The 21,806-nt window shown below is 45.7% G+C and overlaps 2 protein-coding genes across 7 annotated transcripts in view; one reads left to right on the top strand and one right to left on the bottom strand.

Annotated features, from left to right (window-relative positions):
- Positions 1–21,806, top strand: part of RAD54L2 (RAD54 like 2) — a 131,330-nt gene that overhangs the window by 88,372 nt on the left and 21,152 nt on the right. For all 6 annotated transcript variants that reach the window (XM_023195612.2, XM_023195607.2, XM_023195611.2 and 3 more), the window contains 12 exons: positions 5,223–5,424; positions 7,741–7,880; positions 8,687–8,803; positions 9,114–9,340; positions 12,054–12,236; positions 12,381–12,514; positions 14,064–14,260; positions 15,363–15,705; positions 16,346–16,523; positions 17,942–18,193; positions 18,404–18,522; positions 20,278–20,396. In XM_023195612.2, coding sequence (XP_023051380.1) covers positions 5,223–5,424; positions 7,741–7,880; positions 8,687–8,803; positions 9,114–9,340; positions 12,054–12,236; positions 12,381–12,514; positions 14,064–14,260; positions 15,363–15,705; positions 16,346–16,523; positions 17,942–18,193; positions 18,404–18,522; positions 20,278–20,396 — 2,211 coding nt within the window. The remainder of the gene's footprint in view (positions 1–5,222; positions 5,425–7,740; positions 7,881–8,686; positions 8,804–9,113; positions 9,341–12,053; positions 12,237–12,380; positions 12,515–14,063; positions 14,261–15,362; positions 15,706–16,345; positions 16,524–17,941; positions 18,194–18,403; positions 18,523–20,277; positions 20,397–21,806) is intronic.
- LOC111528796 (interferon-induced transmembrane protein 3) lies at positions 5,860–6,516 on the bottom strand. The gene has a single exon (XM_023195614.3). It carries the CDS (start codon positions 6,442–6,444, stop codon positions 6,043–6,045), a length of 402 nt encoding a protein of 133 aa, XP_023051382.1. The 5' UTR covers positions 6,445–6,516; the 3' UTR covers positions 5,860–6,042.

Raw genomic sequence — 21,806 nt, 5'->3', positions numbered from 1 at the left:
GGAATTGCTGAACTTGCTCCTGTGATGTTTCAGATGGAAATTGGAGAGCACTGTTTGAAGAGGTTAGTGAATTTGGGAGGGCAACTAGTCAGACTTGGAGCTGTATTTTGAAACTTCTCTTTTAGTTCTCATGTCTGGCTGGGCACATAAGCAATGGCACTTTGTTTCCTCAGCAGGTAGAACATGTCCATGAGCCAAGGCTTACACCCACAGTACATTCCTAGTGCTGCTTGCCACCCTAGGCTCTGCTTTCTTTGGGAGGCTTTTTGTAGTAGGCCTACTACAGACCAGTGGTAATGGAGAAGGGAGTGTGGCATTTTAACCTCTTGCTCATGTTAATGGTATTGCAGTGTCCCATCATGAGCATTTCTTGTCTGATGCCTTTCTTGACCATGTCCCCTCTGCTTTTCGAAAAGCAAAAGCTGTCTACCTGAAACCTTCTTTCAGTTGAGGACCAAGGAAGTTGCTGCCAGTGCTGCTGCAGGGGAGTGAATCATCCTGGGCATCCACATGTGAGACCCACCCATCTGTCCACTTTTACTGTAACCACATTAGCCTCCCCTCTCCACCCAAACACCAGGACAGTGGAAAGTAGAATGCCAGGAAGGAGAGGTTTGGGAGTAGTCTTCCCCAGGACTGGGGTTGACTTCTGTACCAGCATACAGAGAAGGATCTTGGGTCCTCACCTAAGTCTCCCTTGGATGAGGAGCTCTAGGAAAGGCACAGGAAAGTGGTTCTTGGGTTGGAAGGTCCTTCCTGTTGCTGCTTTACTTCCTTCATTTTGGCTGGTGCCTACCCATTCTGTTAGATCAAACCCAGGTCTCGCTCTTCCCAAGGAAGTGCCCCAATGCCCAGCCAGTAAGCCTGGATTTGGTGTCTTTTCCTCAAGTGTTATTGCTCTTGGGCACTTTCCATATAGCATATGTGTTTCCCCATGTGGTCACACAAATGTCACCTCTCAGCATGTCTGACCAAGACCCCCGAGCTTTGCATGCTCCCAGACCGTTCAGTGTGGTTGGGAGTATGGAATTCCAGCGTGTTAGGCAGACAAGGGTTTGAAGAATACTATCTTCCACAAGATAACCATTGACATCCCTAATTTTGCAGATGTGGGAACTGTGGCTCAGAGAAGTTGCGTCTGTAAACATAGAGCTACAGGATTTAAAGCCAGCACTGCCTGAATGCAAAGCTCATACTTTTAACTGCCTGCTCCTGTTTTTCTGCTAATTTCTTATATTCCCATGGGCAAGTATTTTTAACTTTTCAGGGCTTCAGTATCTTATATTTAGAATTAGGGGAGCAAAGTCCGAGCGTAGTGGCTTACACCTGTAATCCCAGCACTTTGGGAGGCCAGGGCGGGTGGATCACGAGGTCAGGAGATCAAGACCATCCTGGCTAACATGGTGAAACCCCGTCTCTACTAAAAATATTAAAAAATTAACCAGGCGTGGTGGCGGGTGCCTGTAGTCCCGGCTACTCAGGAGGCTGAGGCAGGAGAATGGTGTGAACCCGGGAGGCGGAGCTTACAGTGAACCGAGATTGCGCCACACAGCACTCCAGCCTGGGTGACACAGCGAGACTCCATCTCAAAAAAAAAAAAAAAAAAGGGGGGGGAGCAAAAATTCTCATGTTTAGAATTGGGGGAGCAAAACTCTTGTAGAGTTATTATAAGGGAGAAAGGAGGCAATGTAAAAAACTAAATCCATACCTCATACCTGGAATAATAGTAGTCGCAGTAAAAGCAGCAGCTGTTTTTTGTTTGTTTGTTTTTTAAATATAGTGTTTACTATGTGGCAGACACTGTTTTAGTTCTTTCTTTCGGTTTGTTTGTTTTTTTTTTTTTTTTTGGAGACAGGGTCTTGCTCTGTTGCCCAGGCTGCATGCAGAACAGTGAGTGGTGTGATCATGGCTCACTGCAGCCTCCACCTCCCAAGCTTAAGCAATCCTCCCGCCTTAGCCTCTTGAGTAGCTGGGACTATAAGCGCATGCCACCATGCTCATTTTAATTTAATTTAATTTAATTTCTTTCTTTTTTTTTTTTTTTTTTTTTGTAGAGACGGGGTTTTGCTATGTTGCCCAGGCTGGTCTCAAACTCCTGGGCTCAAGCTGTTCCCCGACCATGGCCTCCCAAAGTGCTGGGATTACAGGCGTGAGCCACACTTGGCCTGTTTTAGTTCTTAATTTAGGCTATCTCATAAAATCATCACCACAACCCTTAGAGGTTACTATAGTTGTTCTCCTCCAGTCCCTTTTTAAACATGAACAGAAAGGTATAATAAGGGGCATAGCTGGAGTTCACACTCCATCGGTCTGGTTCCAGTGTCCTTACTGCACCCTTGTGCCGTGTTAACTCTTAGCAAACATTAGTTTTGAACTTCATGCTGTTAGAACAGATTCTAGAGAATCTGGCATCAATCTGAAAGGGACCATAAGGAAGCTGGAGTAGTAATATGACAAGGAGGAGGCCATACCAAGCTATGGAAGGTGAGCAGTAACATGGATACTCATGATGCCCTAATTCAGCCAGTGAGTGGTGAGACAGTCCATATGTTATTTCTTAGTAGTGACTGAGTGCATAGGATGATGACCCACGGTACATCATTCTTTTGGCCTAGGGACATCAGCCTACAGGTTCATTCATCAAGACTTAATGACAGCCCAACCTCTCTTTACCAAAGGCTCTCAGGTTGAATGTTTCTTACCCCAAAGACTCTTGACTGCATACTCATAGAAAAAAAATTGAATAAATAAATAAATGGGAGGCCGGGCACAGTGGCTCACGCCTGTAATCCCAGTACTTTGGGAGGCCGAGGTGGGTGGATCACTTCAGGTTGGGAGTTCGAGACCAGCCTGACCAACATGGAGACACTCCGTCTCTACTAAAAATACAAAATTAGCTGGGCGTGGTGGTGCATGCCTGTAATCCCAGCTACTTGGGAGGCTGAGACAGAAGAATCACTTGAACCTGGGAGGTGGAGGTTGAGGTGAGCCGAGATCGCATCATTGTACTCCAGCCTGGGCAACAAGAGCGAAACTCCGTCTCCAATCAATCAATCAATCAATAGGACAATTCTTCCCTACAGAAAAATTCCAAATAATAAATGTAGAAGGAAAGAGGAAAATAGAAAACCACCATTAACATACTACAGTAATAATTGGTTCTGGGTAAGACTCATTGATGAACATTAAAATTAATGGGTAAGGCTTGGTGCAGTGGCTCATGGCTGTACTCCAAGCACATTGGAAATGTGAGGCAGGAGGATCACTTGAATCCAGGAGTTTGAAACCAGCCTGGCCAACATATCGAGACCTTGTCTCTACAAAAAAGAAAAAAAAAATTAGCTGGGTGTGATGGCATGCACCTGTAGTCCCAGCTACCTGAGAGGCTGAGACTGGGAGATCTCTTGAGCCCAGGAGTTTGAGGCTACAGTGGACTGTGATTGGGCCACTGATGCCCAGCCTGGGTATCAGAGCAAGACCCTATCTCTAAAAAATAGTGTTATGGTCATGAGAGACCAGAATAGACTGAGAAGCTGCCATAGTTTAGAGGAGACTAAGGTGATATGACAGCTAAATGCAACATGGTATCCTGGATGGGATCCTGTAACAGAAAAAGGATATTAATGGAAAACTGGTGAAATCCAAATACAGTCTATAGTTAAAAGCAAACAATAAGCCACCAGCCCCCTGACTGCCCCCCTCAAAAAAAAAAAAAAAAAAAAACCTAACAAAAAAACCCCATAAAGCTCCTGGGTCCTTCCTGCCTAAGATCCAAATGGCATTGTCTAGAGCACCTCAGTTCTGGCATTTATATTCTAGTTCTGAATTCCTGTTACCTTTGGGAAAGACCTTTTGGTTGTGTAGTGCTTATGTCTGGGAAGCTCTGACGAATTTGGGGACAGGCTTGTGGTCTATGTGACTCTCAAAGCCTGTCTACCCATTGAACAGAATGCTACTCAGCAGGCTGAGGACAGGGGTGTGCACATGAATCCGCCTACTTCAACCCCAGTCCTTGCTGGTACTGGATGTTACAAATGACATTCCTGCTGCCGGGAATCTTCCCTGGACCCCCAACCTTTTTTTTTTTTTTTTTAATAGACGGAGTCTCACTCTGTCGCCCAGGCTGGAGTGCAGTGGTGTGATCTTGGCTCACTGCAACCTCCGCCTCCTGGGTTCAAGTGATTCTCCTGCCTCAGCCTCCCGAGTAGCTGGGATTACAGGCACCTGCCACCATGCCTGGTTAATTTTTGTATTTTTAGTAGAGACTGGGTTTTGCCATGTTTGCCAGGCTGGTCTCGAACTCCTGACCTCAGGTGATCCTCCCGCCTCAGCCTCTCAAAGTGTTGGGATTACAGGCATGAGCCACCACTCCCGGCCCCCAACTATCTTTTAAGGTATTACCTTTAGACATTCTGCTTATCTTTCAAGACCTGACTCACATTTTACCTCCCATATAGTGCCTGCATGATCATCACATGTGTTAGTGTCTTTCAAATTCCTGTGATGTCGTCAACCTTAAAGTTCTTTATATCTGTTGATCTGCCCTTCCTGTGATATTTAGCACACCTTGCCATGTTGAGTCTGTGTTTGTACATGCCCTGTTTCCCTAAGCAGAACACAAACTTCTTGAAGAGAGGGAGTCTTACAAAACCTTCTAAACTTCTTGAAGGGAAGGAGTCTTAGAAATATCCCTTGAAGCATCTAGGATAGTACTTGCCATAAGCCCTCATGAAATGACTGGCAAGTTTGAATGAGTGAATGCTTTACGACACTGAAAGGAGTAATATTGTCCCTGTTGGCAGATTAGAGGTGAATGGACTTGCTTAAAGTCATACAACTGATTATGAGCTATATTTGGAGCCTGGCTGCTCAGATTGTCCCTTTCTGAGCATTCTGAGGCCATGAAACTTCCTCACTCTGATCATAGCACTAAACTATAGTAAGAGTGATGGCTATCATTTGTTGTGGGCTTACTCTGGGCTGGGCTTGGTTCTAGGCATGCACACTATTCAGTCCTCACAGTAGCTCTGAGGTATGGGCCTCACTATCCTCATTTTGTAGATACATCTACTGATGTTTAGAGAGATATAAATAATTTGCCTTAGATTCCCAGCTAATAAGTTGCTGAGTTGAGATTTTGAGTTTGATGCCAGGTGTGTCTGGCATCAAAACTCATTCCTCCTCACCCCTGTAAAGCAATGTCTTTCCCTTTGTTTTTTCAGACCCATCCCTGGAAGGCATGTGTGGCACTGAGCATGCCCAGTTGGGAGAAGATGGGCAGCAGCCACCGCGGTGCACTTCAACTACCTCATCTCAGTCTGAGCCTTCAGAGCAGCTTAGGCGCCACCAAGGCAAGAACCTAGCCTCAGAGGACCCCAAAAAGAAGAGAGCTCAGAAGCCCTCCCACATGAGAAGAAACATACGGTGAGCTGTCCTCTGTTTAAGAGGAGAGGGAAGGGAATAGAGGTTTTACCTTCATCTTAAGGCTGTCAATAGCAAAAAGACTGATTTGGGAAGGAGAATTAGCTCTCCAAAGGAGAAAAGTGTCAGGTGTGTATCTCTGTTAATAGTGAAGGTGCAGCTCAGGATCACTGGACTTGGGCTTTCAGAGGACTGTAGGGAAAATGAGAAAGGCCTTGACCACTGTGGGAGGGTGTTCTACTCTCTGGAGACCCCAGGTGGCAGCCCAAAGATGATAGGGTGCTCTGAGCTGGACTTTCCGGTTTTTTCCTCTATTTTTCCTTATGTCTCAAAACAAGACTTTACAAGTTGAGTTCTCATCTTCTTAGATGTCAACTTCTAATGGTAGAGGACTGTCTGACCCAAAGCAAGGCTCCTTCTAAGAGCAAAAATGTGAACTTTTTTTTTTTTTTTTTTTTTACCAGAAACATGTACACTTGATTGAATGCCATTGTAGAAAAGTGTGTGAGGATAAAGGGCTGATACAGGACTCAGCTCCGGGGGCAAGACCAGGAATGGAAGGTGGAGCACGTGGGATACATGTTATAGGCAGAGCTCCTGGCCTGAATGATGTCTCCTGATCTATCGATGGGCTTGGTAGATCAATACTGGGATGACAATGAGCAGAATGGTCATGAGGATGCCCAAAATCAGGGTCCAGATGTTTAGGCACTTGGCGGTGGAGGCATAGGCCTGGGCCCCAGTCAGGTCGCCAACCATCTTCCTGTCCCTAGACTTCACAGAGTAGGCGAATGCTATGAAGCCCAGGCAGCAGGGGTTCATGAAAAGGGTGTTGAACAGGGACCAGACGACATGGTCGGGCACGGAGGTCTCGCTGCGGATGTGGATCACAGTGGACGTCGGGGGAGCAGGGTTGTGGGGCTCCCCCAGCACAGCCACCTTGTGCTCTTCCTTCAGCATCTCATAGCTGGGGGGCTGGCCGCTATTGACAGGAGAGAAGACGGTTTGGACCGTGTGGTTCATGGTGTCCTGCGAAGGCCAGCGGTGGTTGGGTTAGTGGGATGGTTCTCAGTGGGCCCTCCCTTTCCCTCGTAGTTTCGATTTCTCAGCAGTTTCCTCTTCCTGGCATTTGTCAAAAAATGTGAACTTCTTTAACTGTCCAAATCCTCAACAGTTCTTCCTTCTATCAAATAACAATATGTGCCATTGAAAGGAAATGAGTGATATCTTTTTCTCCTCCTGCCTCCACTTAAAAAAGAATAACAATAATGACAACTTGAAATATTACTGAGTTTGAAAATAATATAAAATCCCTGTAACCTTAGTTTCTTTTCTTTTTTTTTGTTTATTTCTTTTCTTTTATTTTTTTGAGATAAAGTCTCTCTCTGTTGCCCATGCTGGAGTGCAGTGGCGCAGTCTCGGCTCACTGTAACCCCCACCTCCCGTGTTCTAGCGATTCTTGTGCTTCAGCCTCCTGGGTAGCTGGAACCACAGGTGTCTGCCACCACCCCTGGCTAATTTTTGTATTTGTAGTAGAGACAGGATTTTGCCATGTTGGTTCAACTGGTCTCGAACACCTGGCTTCAAGTGAACTGCCCACCTCCGCCTCCCAAAGTGCTGGGATTTCAGGCATGAGCCACTGTGCCTGGCCAATCCTAGTTTCTTTTCTACATGACAACACTATTATTATTATTATTTTTTTTCTTGAGATGAAGTCTCACTCTGTCACCCAGGCTGGAATGCAGTGGTATAATCTTGGCTCATTGCAACCTCTGCCTCCCGGGTTCAAGCGATTCTCCTGCCTCAGCCTCCTGAGTAGCTGGGACTACAGGTGTGCACCACCACACCTGGCTAATTTTTGTATTTTTAGTAGAGACAGGGTTTTGCCATGTTGGCCAGGCTGGGCTCGAACTCCTGACCTCAGGTGATCCACTTGCCTCAGTCTCCTAAAGTGCTGGGATTATAGGCATGAACCACCGCACCTGGCCAACAACACTATTTTTAATACTGCTTTTCAGCTTTGTGAATCAAGTATTACTCTAGTTTATTCTTGATCTGTTATGTGGAGAGATGAGTTGGCAGGGGCATCTGTCAGGGAGTTAAATAATATGGAAAGTATGTTTTTCTAGAGCCATCTGAGCTTGATGTCCTATTTTTTTTAATGCTGTTCCTTGCATGGGTGTGGTGGGGCTGATGTAGCTTCTCTTTCTCCTGCCTCAACTCTCTGAGATCAGCAATGGCTATTTCTCTCTTTAGCTTGCCATTACATTGCCCAAATCTTAATTGAACCCAAGTGCTGTCTCTTATGTGAATGTTTAGAAAGCTACTCCGGGAGGATCAATTGGAGCCTGTTACCAAAGCAGCACAGCAAGAAGAGTTGGAAAGAAGGAAGCGCCTGGAGCAGCAGAGGAAAGATTATGCAGCCCCAATTCCCACTGTTCCGCTGGAATTCCTCCCTGGTAAGCAGTGGACATGGCAGTGAAGGCCCTTTGCTTCAGGAGGAAGAAGCCCTAGGTGCACACAGTGGTCAAAAGCAGATCTGGAATAAGATTGTGGCCTCTTGGCTGGGGGCTGTGGCTAACGCCTGTAATCCCAGCACTATGGGAGACCGAGGCAGGCGGACTGCCTGAGGTCAGGAGTTTGAGACCAGTCTGGCCAACACGGTGAAACCCCATCTCTACTAAAAATAAAAAAAAAAAATTAGCTAGGTGTGGTGGCGTGCACCTGTAATCCCAGCTACTAGGAGGCTGAGGCAGGGGGAATAGCTTGAACCAGGGAGGTGGACGTTGCAGTGAGCTGAGATTGCGCCACTGTACTTCAACCTAGGCGACAGAGTGAGACTGCATCTCAAAAATAAATACATAAGTAAATAAAAATAAAATGATTGTGGCCTCTCAGGAATCCTTTAAAGTCATTCAGCTTCTTGAGAGCACAAAATTAGAAGAAAATCATCTAAAAAGCTAAAATGAATAAAAATGTACTCTTTAAATAGGTTTTATCTAGATTTTTTCTCATAACTTTGGATTTTAACTTGCCAAAGGATTGGGACCTTTTCTAGTGGTCAGGTGGATAGCAGGAAGAAAAAACCAGTAGAGAAAGGGAATTTGGAAGGAGGGCTGAGGTTTTTGAGATGGGCTCTATTTCTCTTCTCGGTAGATACTCCCCAAGAAAGCTATAAAAGAAAAGGGGTGGTGAATTGTTTTGGGAAATATGTTAGAGCCAAATGTGGTCTTGACATCGTTCCCTTCCATTTTGCTTTTCCTAGAGGAAATTGCTTTAAGAGCAAGTGATGGTCCCCAACTGCCTCCTCGGGTCTTGGCCCAGGAAGTCATTTGTTTGGACAGTAGCAGTGGCAGTGAGGATGAAAAAAGCAGTCGAGATGGTAAGATGAAACCAGGTGCCTCCCTTTCTCCCGACCTGGTGTTCATGCTGAGATTGACTGTACTTTGAAAAGAATCCAGTCCTTCCTCATTCAGTTTGGGATGTGGCTTTGACTGATTTCCCTGTATCTCATTGGTAAATATAAGTTTTTTGCTTGTCTTAACTTGAGCTGAAAGAGAGAAATAGTAAAAGTCAAAATTTTAATAAGTGATGAGAAGTTCTAACTTTAAGTTTCTGTAGTCTTCTGCTCTGTGTGCAGTAAATTATCTTCACTCCCTGGATTTTTGGTTTTGCTTTTTTTGCTGTCTCAGAGGTGATAGAACTAAGCTCTGGAGAGGAGGACACTCTGCACATTGTGGACAGCAGTGAGTCTGTCAGTGAAGACGATGAGGAAGAAGAGAAGGGTGGCACCCATGTCAATGATGTCTTAAACCAGCGTGATGCCCTTGGGCGGGTCCTTGTCAACCTAAACCACCCTCCAGAGGAGGAAAATGTCTTCCTTGCCCCACAGTTGGCACGGGCTGTGAAACCTCATCAGGTACAGCAAACCTTGACTGTTTCTCCTTTTCCATTTTGTTTCCTTGTTGTGAACATTGCCTACTGGTGGTTATTAGCGTCACAGCCTGTGAAGTACTTGTTTGGTACCAACAGCAGCTTGTTCAGCTATTGGAAAGACCTGCTACTTCCTTCTAGCAGTTGATGCTTCAGGATTCCTGATGAATAGGAAGGGATGGCGAAAGGGAAGAGACAAACTTCAGGTTTGCCTTACCCTGTAGAAAGCACTGGATCTCTTGACCTAATAATTTGAGCCTCTTTCTGTGGGATCCCATGACTGAGGTGCTCTCTGGTGAGCAGTGCTTTGATTAGGAAGGTCTGTATCTAGAAGAGATGTGAGAGTCAGAAGATGGAGGGACTTTCTGATAGGAGGGAGTAGAGTAGTTTGTGTTGATCCAGACCCTGGAACCAGGACTGGTGAGTAAAAGTTCCATGAAGACAGACATTGACTCAGTTTACAATTAAGAACTTTTTTTTTTTTTTCTGAGACAGGGTCTTGCTCTTTTGCTCAGGCTGGAGTGCAGTGGCACAATGTCTGCTCATTGCAGCCTTGACCTCCCTGGCTTGAGTGATCCTCCCTCCTCAGCCTCCCAGGTAGCTGGGACTATAGGCCTATACCACCACACCCAGCTAATTTTTTTTTTTTTGCAGAGATGAGGTTTCACCATGTTGCTCAAGCTCATCTTGAACTCCTGAGCTCAAGTGATCCACACGCCTCAGCCTCCCCAGGTGCTGGAATAACAGGCGTAAGGCATTGTACCTGGCTGAGAACTTTTTGTTTTTGAGACAGACTCTTACACTGTCGCCCAGGCTGGAGTGCAGTGATCATGACTCCCTGCAGCCTTCACTTCCTGGGCTCAGGTGATCCTCCAACTCAGCCTGAATAACTGGGACTATAGCCTCATGCCACCATGCCCAGCTAATTTTTAATTTTTTTGTAGAGACGAGGTCTCACTGTGTTGCCTAGTCTGTTTTTGAACTCCTGAGCTCAAGTGATCCTCCTGCCTTGGCCTCCCAAAGCATTAGGATTACAGGCATGAGCCACCATGCCTGACCTAGCTAACTGTATTTTTGTACCCATTAACCAACGTCTCTTCCTCCCCCTGCTCTCCCTTCCCAGCCTCTGGTAATTACCATTCTATTTTCTACTTCCATGAGATTGACTTTTTTAGCTCTCCCACATGAGTGAGAATGTGTGATATTTGTCTTTCTGTGCCTGGCGGGTTTCATTTAACATAATGACCTCCAGTTCCATCCATGTTGCTGCAAATAACAGGATTTCAGTTTTCATGGCTGAATAATATTCCATTGTGCATAGGCACCACATTTTCTTTATCCTTTCTTCCACTGATGGACACTTGGGTTGATTACATATTTTGGCTATTGTGCATAACTCAGCTTAAAAACTCTGCTGCTGTTGTTGTTTGTGAGATGAAGTCTCGCTCTGTAGCCCAGGCTGGAGTGCAGTGGCACAATCTTGGCTCATTGCAATCTCCGCCTCCCAGGCTCAATGATTCTTCTGCCTCAGCTTCCCAAGTAGCTGGGATTACAGTTGTGCACCACTGTAGCCGGCTAATCGTTTGTATTTTTAGTAGAGACGGGGTTTCATCATGTTCGCCAGGGTGGTCTTGAACCCCCAACCTCAGGTAATCTGCACACCTTGGCCTCCCAAAGCTCTAGGATTACAGACATGAGCCATCGAGCCCAGCCTTAAGAACTCTTTAACAGGCTGGGCGTGGTGGCTCACACCTGTAATCCCAGCACTTTGGGAGGCCGAGGCGGGCAGATCACCAGGGCAGGAGATTGAGACCATCCTGGCCAACATGGTGAAACCCCGTCTCTACTAAAAATACAAAAATTAGGTGGGCATGGTGGTGCATACCTGTAGTCCCAGCTACTCTGGAGGCTGAGGCAGGAGAATCGCTTGAACCTGGGAGATGGGAGGTTGCAGTGAGCTGAGATTGCACCATTGCACTCCAGCCTGGGCGACAGAGCGTGACTCCGTCTCAAAAAAAAAAAAGAACTCTTAGCAATAAGGACTACTCCTATGTGGCCGGGCGCAGTGGCTCATGCCTGTAATCCTAGCACTTTGAGAGACCAAGGGGAAGCAGGTCACCTGAGGTCAGGAGTTCAAGACCAGCCTGGCCAACATGATGAAACCCTGTCTCCACTGAAAATACAAAAATTAGCTGAGCATGGTGGCGCATACATGTAGTCCCAGTTACTCTGGAGGCTGAGCCAGGAGAATCGCTTGAACCGGGAGGCAGAGGTTGCAGTGAGCCGAGATAGTACCACTGCACTCCAGCCTGGGTGACAGAGCGAGACTCTGTCTCAAAAACAAAAACAAAAACAAAAAAAACTACTCCCATGGAATGGGCTGCCTTAAGAGGGTGAGCTTCCCAACACTGAGGGAAACCAGACTGACTGAAAGATCCCGTCAGGAATTTGACACTACTGATTCATGCATTACATGGGGGCATTACGCTGTACTAGTGAATGCTTTTCTGTTTTTTCCAAGAGGACTGTCACCAGCAAATAGACCAGTCAAGGTACAGGGAATCTTCTATGGCCATCCACACCTGCTATCTATTATAATGCCTTCTCATTTACTTAATTCTTACTAATTACAAAGTGAGTAAAAACTGGAGCCTTCATCTTTTTGAGCCCCTCTGACATTTGTCTTTGTCCCTTGTCAGATTGGCGGAATCCGGTTCCTTTACGATAACTTGGTGGAATCCCTGGAGAGGTTTAAGACCAGCAGTGGCTTTGGCTGTATTCTGGCCCACAGCATGGGTCTGGGGAAAACTTTGCAAGTGATCTCTTTCGTCGATGTCCTCTTCCGCCACACGCCAGCCAAAACAGTCCTTGCCATTGTGCCGGTAAGAGTTTTTGGGAAGGCACCACTTAAGTCACTCCTCTGAAGAGCTCTGCGTTAATGCCTTTATTGGGCACCAAAAGGCTTGATGAGCTCGGCTCTGAGTTTGTTCCATAAAACTCTCTTTTTGGAATTGGCTTTCTAATAGGTTAATACTCTTCAGAATTGGCTGGCAGAGTTCAACATGTGGCTTCCACCTCCTGAAGCCCTCCCAGCTGACAACAAGCCTGAAGAAGTCCAGCCTCGGTTCTTTAAAGTTCACATCTTGAATGATGAGCACAAGTAGGTGGCCTGCCCTTTCCTCTCTGCCCCTTTCCTTTTAGACTTCTGTCTGGGATCTGATGTTAAGGCAGTCTCTTTGAGTATGTAGCCTGTGCATCCAGATTTGTTTTGGTTTCTTGATGTGTCACTTTCTCTGTTCTTGCTACTCATTTTTTTCTTTACCTAGCTTTTCAGGAAACCCAGAGTTAAGTAGCCTGAGAAATTTCCTATGTTCTGCTTTAGGAGGCTTTTATATCTTGAAAAATATGTGGGGATGGTCATATTTTCCCCATGCATATTGTAGTAAAATTCAACATGAAACAATGGATCTTTCCACTGTCAGATTTTTTTTTTTTTTTTGAGATGGAGTCTTGCTCTGTCACCCAGGCTGGAGTGCAGTGGTACGATCTCAGTTCACTACAACCTCCGCCTCCTGGGTTCAAGTGATTCTCCTGCCTCAGCCTCCCGAGTAGCTGGGTTTACAGGTGCCCACCACCATGCCTGGCTAATTTTTGTATTTTTAGTAGAGACAGGGTTTTGCCATGTTGGCCAGGCTGGTCTCGAACTCCTGATCTCAGGTGATCCATGCGCCTCGTCCTCCTAGAGTGTTGGGATTACAGCGTAAGCCACCATACCTGGCCTCTACTGTCTAATTTTTTTCTTATTACATTTCACTTTTCTTAAAAACCTAATCATTAGTCACTTCTTTTAAGCACTGGTCTGCAGTTGACCTTTAATGGTACAACTCCCAAAGCTCTGAAAGGTGTAAGTCTCGCTTTGTTTTAGATTTAAATAAAATTATCTATCTATGTATGCCATAAAGTCAACCTGATTTCCAAAAGTCTAAAGCTATTTCTTGGTCCAACAAACCAGCTCTATATGCTAACCTTTCCCCTCAGTGGTATGGATAATTGAGAAGGTAGACTTACTGTATTTTTTGCAGAGGGTGCCTTTTGTGATGTTTGGACACACACATAAAAATGAGGAGATGATGAGTTGACCTCACAGGTGGTTGCTCTGCTTTCTTAGATTTCAGGACTTTTAGTCCACATGCAATCAATGAAATACAGTGAGGGCTCTGGTGTTTGGAAGTAGAGTGACTTACTGAGGGTCATCTGGTCTCTTCTCTTTCCTCTTTACTGTTTGTGGCTCTTTATTCACTTGAGCCCAGGCAAGTAAACTGCAGAATTTGCCCTTCCTTCTGTGACTTTGTATTTATCATGGGATTGAAATGCTCCTTCAAATGTTGAGTTGTAGTCATGCCTGAATATCCAAGGGGATTGTCATTTTCTGTTGCCTTATGTAGTTGAATTGCTATGTTTCTTGTTGTTTAACAACCATCAATGATCCAGTTCATCCTGAGTGCAATTAGTTTCTCTGGGATGATGGGAGGTCCTTGGGTGGTAGGCTAGCCCTGTGCTTGTGCCACATGAAATCTTTGGTAATAAGAAGTTCTGAATGTACATCAACACAGCTTTGATTGTGAGCAATTCTTCCTTGGGAGCAGTGGAAACAATAATTCTTGAGATATAATTCACATCTCACACAGTTTTCTCTGTTTACCTTGCAGGACGATGGCATCTCGTGCTAAAGTGATGGCTGATTGGGTGTCAGAGGGTGGGGTGCTGCTAATGGGGTACGAGATGTACAGACTCCTCACTCTGAAGAAATCATTTGCCACAGGTAGACCGAAGAAAACCAAGAAACGTTCTCACCCAGTCATCATTGATCTAGATGAGGAAGATCGGCAGCAGGAGTTTCGGAGAGGTGGGCAGCCTATCCCAGGAATACTCTTGTTGGTGTTTCACGAAAAAAGAAATCATGTCTACTAATAGCACCTAGTCAGATGTAAAGTGCATTATTGATGTGAATTGTTACCATGGATCAAAAATCCTGGTTCCCAAGTTGAGTAGGATGACTTCCAGTGGCTCTTAGCAGGTACTGCTTTCTCTGCCAGCTGTGCAGTTATGGTTAGGCCAGGCCACACACTGGCTTGGGGGAGATTCCTCTGTTTGTCCCTGTTTCTCTCACAGAACAGTTGGAATAGTAACCATTTCCTTTACCACTTTCTAGAGATGTTCTGAGAAAGCATGAAGAAAATATAAAGTGTTTAAATCACTAATATAAAGACAAAGTAGTAATACTATTGTTTGTGAATTTATAAAAAAGAATGTATCCCAGTTGCTTTTAGTGAAAACCATTCCTGTCATAGTTCTAATTCTACTCCATCTTCTAAGGGGCCTTTGCTCATTTGGGAAAGAAAGTTTTTAAGGGCTCAGAGGCCATTTCACTTTATAAGTCTCTTCATCTATGAGATTATGTTTGTTTTAGGTTTGCTTCTATGGTAGAGCTGGGATGAATTTGCCATTTAGCAATGACTGGAGAATAACTGCGGGAAGACCCTGTCCTTTAGCTAGCTCCTACCAGCCAGCCTTCAGATGGAGTCAAGACGCTGGCAATGGTGAGAGCACACTAAAGTGTCTGGATTATTCCCATTGGTTTCATCCAGATGCATTTTTAATCCTAGGCTGGCACTCTGTAAGGTCCCTCTCTCTGCTGTCCAGTTGGTCCAAGCCCTAGGAATGCAAGTCAGTTATACTTTTCACATAAAGAAAAACAGAGTAAGGAAAGGAACAGGGGAAAGGGATATTTATTGCAAGAGTCAACTGCCAGATTAGTGTCATACCAAGTCATACCAGTCATATCCAGGAGCTTGAATGGCTGGCACCCTCTCACCAAGGGGGGCTGACTCTTGCTTCCTGCTTCCTTCATATCTTCTGTCTCCTCCAGGGTGCACCCCTACTTCTCATATTATTGACTAAGAGCAGGCCCTGTCACCCTCTGACTCCGGATCCTCTTGCCTCCCTAGAGTTTGAGAAGGCTTTATGCCGCCCTGGTCCTGATGTAGTAATCTGTGATGAGGGACACCGCATCAAAAACTGCCAGGCCAGCACCTCACAGGCTCTGAAGAATATCCGCTCTCGCCGCCGGGTGGTGCTGACTGGGTACCCTCTGCAAAACAACCTCATTGAGTACTGGTGCATGGTGGACTTTGTGCGCCCAGACTTCCTTGGCACCCGGCAGGAGTTCAGCAACATGTTTGAACGCCCTATCCTGAACGGGCAATGTATTGACAGCACACCTCAGGACGTCCGCCTCATGCGGTACCGGAGTCATGTCTTGCACAGTCTTCTGGAGGGCTTTGTGCAGAGGTGAGCCATCCTCAGGGTCCTGCTTCCTGAATTTCCAGAGGGCCCTGTTGCCAAGGGCATGCCAAGCCTGTTATACAGGGTAGGGTGTTGGAGTAGGAGGGCCCCTTCCCTGGGGCAGTAGTAAAACTTTGCTTCCTGTGACAAGCTAGCAGATGGTGGATATCCACTGTTTCAATTCTCTGAAAGTTTGGCCTAGAAGTGCTTCTCTCAAAAGTTATCTTTAAAGGTACTGGAGACACCTCTCTTACTTGCTGAGAGAAGCAAGTAAAAGGTACCATTCTGCTGACTTACCTTAGGCTAGTCTAAAGCAGACCCCTCATTTTCCCTTGTTGACATGGCATATGGAGCGAAAGCTCAGAGAGGCAGCCCAAATTAAAGTAAGAACCTCAGGTTCCCCTGTCTCTGTCATGCAGTCAGATAAGACCTGGGACAGGTCACTCTGCCTTAGGGTTAGTTTTCATCCTTAAGGTGAGTTTCTTCTTGGTTGTTGAACCACTCTGCATTATTGCAAGGTTGCAGTGCATGTTGAGATCCTCAAGAGGGAGGTGTGGTAGGAGTGCAAAAGGCTCTGTTGGTTTATCTTGCTCTGACCGCTCCTGGCCACACTACCTTGCCATTTCTGATCTGTTTGCCTCCGTAGGAGAGGCCACACTGTACTGAAGATTCATCTCCCTGCCAAGGAAGAAAATGTGATCCTTGTGCGGCTCTCCAAGATCCAGCGAGATTTGTACACACAGTTCATGGATCGCTTCCGGGACTGTGGTAGCAGCGGTTGGCTGGGGCTGAACCCCCTTAAGGCATTCTGCGTGTGTTGCAAGGTGCATTGGGACCTCAGGAAAGATTGAGATGGGTACTAAGGATACACATGGTCCCAAGGGAGTTACTCCTACTGAGAATCTTCAATAAAGGAAGAATAAAGTGAGAAGGGGCCACCTCAGTTCACTGCACTGGAGGTTTGGGGGCTCCAAGGAGAGAGGTGCTGGTTGTGTACCACATAACTCCTGGGGGTGCCATTCACACAGTGTAATGTAACTGATGCTTCCTGCAGTGTGCAACTCAGCTGCACAAGTTGTTATACCAAGGGGGATAATGGAAAAATACTGTGGGGCAGTGTTTTTGACTGCTAGCATAATCAGAATTCAAGAGATATATAGCTTAGACAAGTTATTAGGGATACCTTCCATTGGATTCCATACTAATCAGATTGAGATCACTTTCATTCTTTTGTTGAGGGACCTGTTTCGTTGACTTTGTACCTCTACCTCTGGCTACTCTTTAGCAGACCTGTTAGGTATTATTCTTAATTGACCACTGCTTTAATAAGTCAGCAGAAGGTATGTGTCTGGGGATAGGAGGGGTTTCCAAATATTTCTTTTATAGCCACAGTGCTGGGTCAAGGCCAGAAAACTAAGGCAAACATGGTCTATGATAATGCTTTGGTGTCACTGCATCCTTCCTTCTTCCTTTCCTCTCTTCTCCTGGGAGTTCTCAACTCTTGCTAGGAATACTCCCTGAAATGATATGTGATTGATCTACTATAAGTCAGATACATTTTTTTCTATAGTTTTATACAGTAGCAGACTGTAGCCACACTGTGAAACTGGAACATTCTTACTCTTATTTGAATAAGAGTGTCAAAAAGGCTTGTGACAGCTTTTTTGATTATGTAGCAAACATACTTACTGGCATGGCTCCTGGTAGGAATGCTCCCATTCATGTGTCATGGTGACCAGAACTGGTAATGAAAACAAATATGCAATTAGGCCGGGCGTGGTGGCTCAAGCCTGTAATCCCACCACTTTGGGAGGCCGAGGTGGGCGGATCACGAGGTCAGGAGATCGAGACCATCCTGGCTAACGTGGTGAAACCCCGTCTCTACTAAAAAATACAAAAAACTAGCCGGGCGAGGTGGCGGACGCCTGTAGTCCCAGCTACTCGGGAGGCTGAGGCAGGAGAATGGCGTCAACCCTGGAGGCGGAGCTTGCAGTGAGCTGAGATCCGGCCACTGCACTCCAGCCCAGGCGACAGAGCAAGACTCCGTCTCTTAAAAAAAAAAAAAAAAAAGAAAACAAATATGCAGGCTCTTTGGCTGTGAAGGGCTCTGACTTTAATTTTTGGTGTGACAGTGTTTACTGTGGGACGTGTGTGTTTGAGCAAGTATGTGTTTCCAGACTTCCTGGGACACCCTTGGATTGTTCTTTGTCCTGTGTCCCCTGTCCCTTTCCTTGAACCTCAGATCTGGAATCACCCTGATGTGCTGTATGAAGCTCTTCAGAAGGAGAGCTTGGCCAATGAGCAGGACCTAGACGTGGAAGAACTTGGCTCTGCGGGGACCAGTGCCCGCTGTCCACCACAGGGAACAAAAGGCAAGGGAGAGGATAGCCCCTTGGCTTCCTCAATGGGAGAGGCAACCAATAGCAAGTTCCTACAGGGTGTTGGCTTCAACCCTTTCCAGGAGCGAGGCAACAACATCGTCACATATGAATGGGTAAGTCAAACAGATCCTTCAGGAACCATAAACTATTGCTGAGAAGGGGTAGTGCATGTCCTGCCTGGGGAAAGGGTGGGGATGCACGGCTAGGGTCTCTTTATGGAATTACAAAGGTGGCCAGTGAGCTGCTGCCTTGGAAGGAAAGAATTTTATTTCTAGTGATCTGACTTTGCACCTGCTCCAAGCTGCCTTGTTTCTCTCTTGCAGGCCAAGGACCTTCTGACTAATTACCAGACTGGAGTCTTAGAAAACTCTCCCAAGATGGTACTGCTTTTCCACCTGATTGAGGAAAGTGTGAAGCTTGGGGACAAGATCCTTGTGTTTAGGTAGGATGAGAAACTTCCAGTTGAGGCTGTGTGTCTATGGTAAAGAATGACAAAACCACCACAGAACAAGACCAAGGCCATCCCCCCACCAAAAAGTGCTTATTGTGAGGACCTTCTTGCATGTTGTCTGTCTCCTGGAGTTTCTTTCATTGCCCAATTTGATTTCTCCACAGAGAACAATTTAGAACCCTAGGTTAGCATTGGAGTCTAATCTTTCAAATTCTGGCCTGTTTTTGTTTACTTTGAGAGCTAAGGATAGTTTTTACATTTTTAAAGCGTTATAAAAAATATACAAAGAATATGCGGCAGAGACTCTATGTGGCCAAGAAAGCCTAAAATATTTGCTATCTGTCCTTTTACGGAAAATGTTTGCTGACCCTTGGTTTAATCTTCTATCCCTCCCCAACCTTTTATTTTAGTTTTAAGCTTTGTCTATAAAGCCAAATAAGTGATGTAGTTTGCTCCAAGTTATATTCTCAATCTGGCTAGAGCTTTGAGTCTCATTAAGACTTGACTCCCCAGGAAAATGAAGTTGATTGCTTCTCCTCCTTTATAATCTGACCAGATTATGTTCCAAGAAGAACCAAGTGGCAGGAGCCTGGCTCAGGAGCCTCAGAGTGAGGGCTTCCACATGTGACACACTTTGAGAGGACAGCTGTGATTCTAGCTTGGGGAGAGCCTAGTGTTGATTTTATGGATCACTTCTAAGGACACTGGCTCTCATAATATCTTGGAAGCAGTTGAGTGATTTTGTCTCTCTAGTAAAACCCATAATCATATCTGATGTATATTCATGCAGTGGTAGTGTTTAGTGCTAAATGCTATTTGTTACTCTGCATTGAGCTAAACCCCAGAACCTTTCAATTGTGGAAGTGAAGAATGAAGAGAGTATTTTTTCAGTGTGGTGGTAATCATAAGTATGTGGATGACTCTGCTCCCATTATGTGCTAGGAAGGATACCCTTGGTTGTTCTTGGTAGAGTTACCTCTTTCTTTTTCTTTTTTCTTTCTTTTTTTTTTTTTTTTGAGATGGAGTTTCACTCTTCTTGCCCAGGCTGGAGTGCAGTAGCGCGATCTTGGCTCACTGCATCTTCCACCTCCCAGGTTCAAGCGTTTCTCCTGCTTCAGCCTCCTAAGTAACTGGGACTACAGGCACGTGCCACCATGCCAGGCTAATTATTTTTGGATTTTTAGTAGAGATGGGATTTTATCATGTTGGCCAGATTGGCCTCGAACTCTTGACCTCAGGTGATCCACCCACCTTGGCCTCCCAAGTGCTGGGATTACAGGCGTGAGCCACTGTGCCGAGCCGAGAGTTACCTCTTTTTTTTTTTTCTTTTTTTCTGAGACAGAGTTTCACTCTTGTTGCCCAGGCTGGAGTGCAATGACGTGATCCTGCACTGCAACGTCCGCCTCCTGGGTTCAAGTGATTCTCCTGCCTCAGCCTCCCAAATAGCTAGGATTACAGGCATGTGCCACCATACCCAGCTAATTTTTGTATTTTTAGTAGAGATGGGGTTTTGCCATGTTGGCCAGGCTGGTCTTGAACTCCTGACCTCAAGTGATCCACCTGCCTTGGCCTCCCAAAGTGCTGGGATTGTAGACTTGAGCCACCGTGCCCAGCCTAGAGTTACCTCTTACCAGTGCTAGGTTGTGGAGCTCCCATTGTCAGAAAGTTGTACAAGAGTATGAACCTGTTGGGAACAATGTTCCCTCGATTCTGGGAGCTATCTGAATGAAATGTTTTCCATTTCAGCCAGAGCCTTTCCACCTTGGCTCTCATTGAGGAATTCCTTGGAAAACGAGAAGTACCCTGTCCACCTGGTGCTGAGGGGCAAGGAGCACAGAAGTGGGTTCGAAACATTAGCTACTTCCGTGAGTTCATTGCTGCATTGTTCTTGAAGCCTTGGCAAGATCTGCTTAAGGGTTTCCTTTCCTTCTCTCTCTTTTCTTTTTCTCCACTCCATCAAATGTATAGGAATATTTGTGATTAGCCAAGGAGCAGGGGGATACTAAGAGCCAGCCGTTGCGTACAGGGTACCGTACTAGGGGCTGGGGGATTGAGAGAGATGGGAGAGGATAGAGAAATAGAAGGCATAGGCCTTCTCTTCATCTGAGATGTGACAATTCAAGAACAACTGAGTGCCCTAACTGGGGTTCTAAGGAGGATAGAATCGCTCTGGTGAGGATGATTGGCCAAGGCGTCTCAAAAATGGGGAGGATTTGAATGTACAGGACTATTGTTGCCTGAGGATCATTCCAGGCTGAAAGATCAGAGTGAACACAAGCCTAGATCATGCATTCTCTGTGGGGGAGATAATACTTTAAGGGGATGAACTTTTTTTTTTTTTAGCAGGGGGTGGAAATCTTAACTTTTAAAATGTGTAAGTCACAGATATACATACAGTACATAAACAGATATACAGTATATCTGTGGTATTAAATTTCATGGAGGACATAGTGTCATTGGGGAAAAAAAATCATTCCTTAGTGGGGTGGTAATGAAAAAAAGTTGAGAAATACAGACCTCAGCACTGCTGACATTTGGGCCAGATAGTTCTTTGTTTTAAGGGGCTGTCCTGTATATTATAGGACATTTAATAGCATCCCTGGTTTCTACTCACTAGATGGCAGTAGTATCTCTCAGTCTTGACAACCAAAAATATCTCCAGACATTGCCAAATATCCCGTGGGGAGTGGGAGTGTGGAGAAATCGCCCTCATTCCACTGCCCTAATGGAAGGATTTAGAGAGCTGGAGGTTCAGGGAGTAGCAGGAAGACCCCCAGCACAAGGTGTGGCTCAGAGCTTGCGCTATAACTCAGTGGTGAGCTGTGCTTGGAAACTGTTGGAACTCAGGTTGGAAAGGTAGGTTGGGTCCTGACATAGAACCCCAGTACCAAGCAATTAAACTGTTGCTTCCTACAACAGTAGTAATTCAGTTAGTTTTCCATGTGGTATTTCATGCCCTTAATTTTGCTGTTTACTCAAGATGATAAGTGTTGCCCTTACTATTTATGTTTCTTAACTGAATTTTTTTTTTGGAGACAAAGTCTCACTCTGCTGCCAGGCTGGAGTGCAGTGGTGCGATCTCAGTTCATTGCAGCCTCCGTCTCAAGCGATTCTCCTGCCTCAGCCTCCCAAGTACTGGGACTACAGGCACAGGCCACCATGCCCAGCTAATTTTTGTATTTTTAGTAGAGACAGGGTTTCACCATGTTGGCCAGGATGGTTTCAATCTCTTGACCTCGTGATCTGTGCGCCTTGGCCTCCCAAAGTGCTGGGAT

Source organism: Piliocolobus tephrosceles, chromosome 2 (genome assembly GCF_002776525.5).
Source record: "Piliocolobus tephrosceles isolate RC106 chromosome 2, ASM277652v3, whole genome shotgun sequence".
In the NCBI taxonomy this organism is placed as follows: Eukaryota; Metazoa; Chordata; class Mammalia; order Primates; family Cercopithecidae; genus Piliocolobus; species Piliocolobus tephrosceles.
Note: the sequence above shows the minus strand (reverse complement) of the source record. Positions and strands in the feature narration are given on the sequence as shown.

Bases quoted from the DNA above. Each gene is read 5' to 3' on its own strand.
- LOC111528796 (XM_023195614.3), bottom strand. From the start codon at position 6,444: ATGAACCACACGGTCCAAACCGTCTTCTCTCCTGTCAATAGCGGCCAG.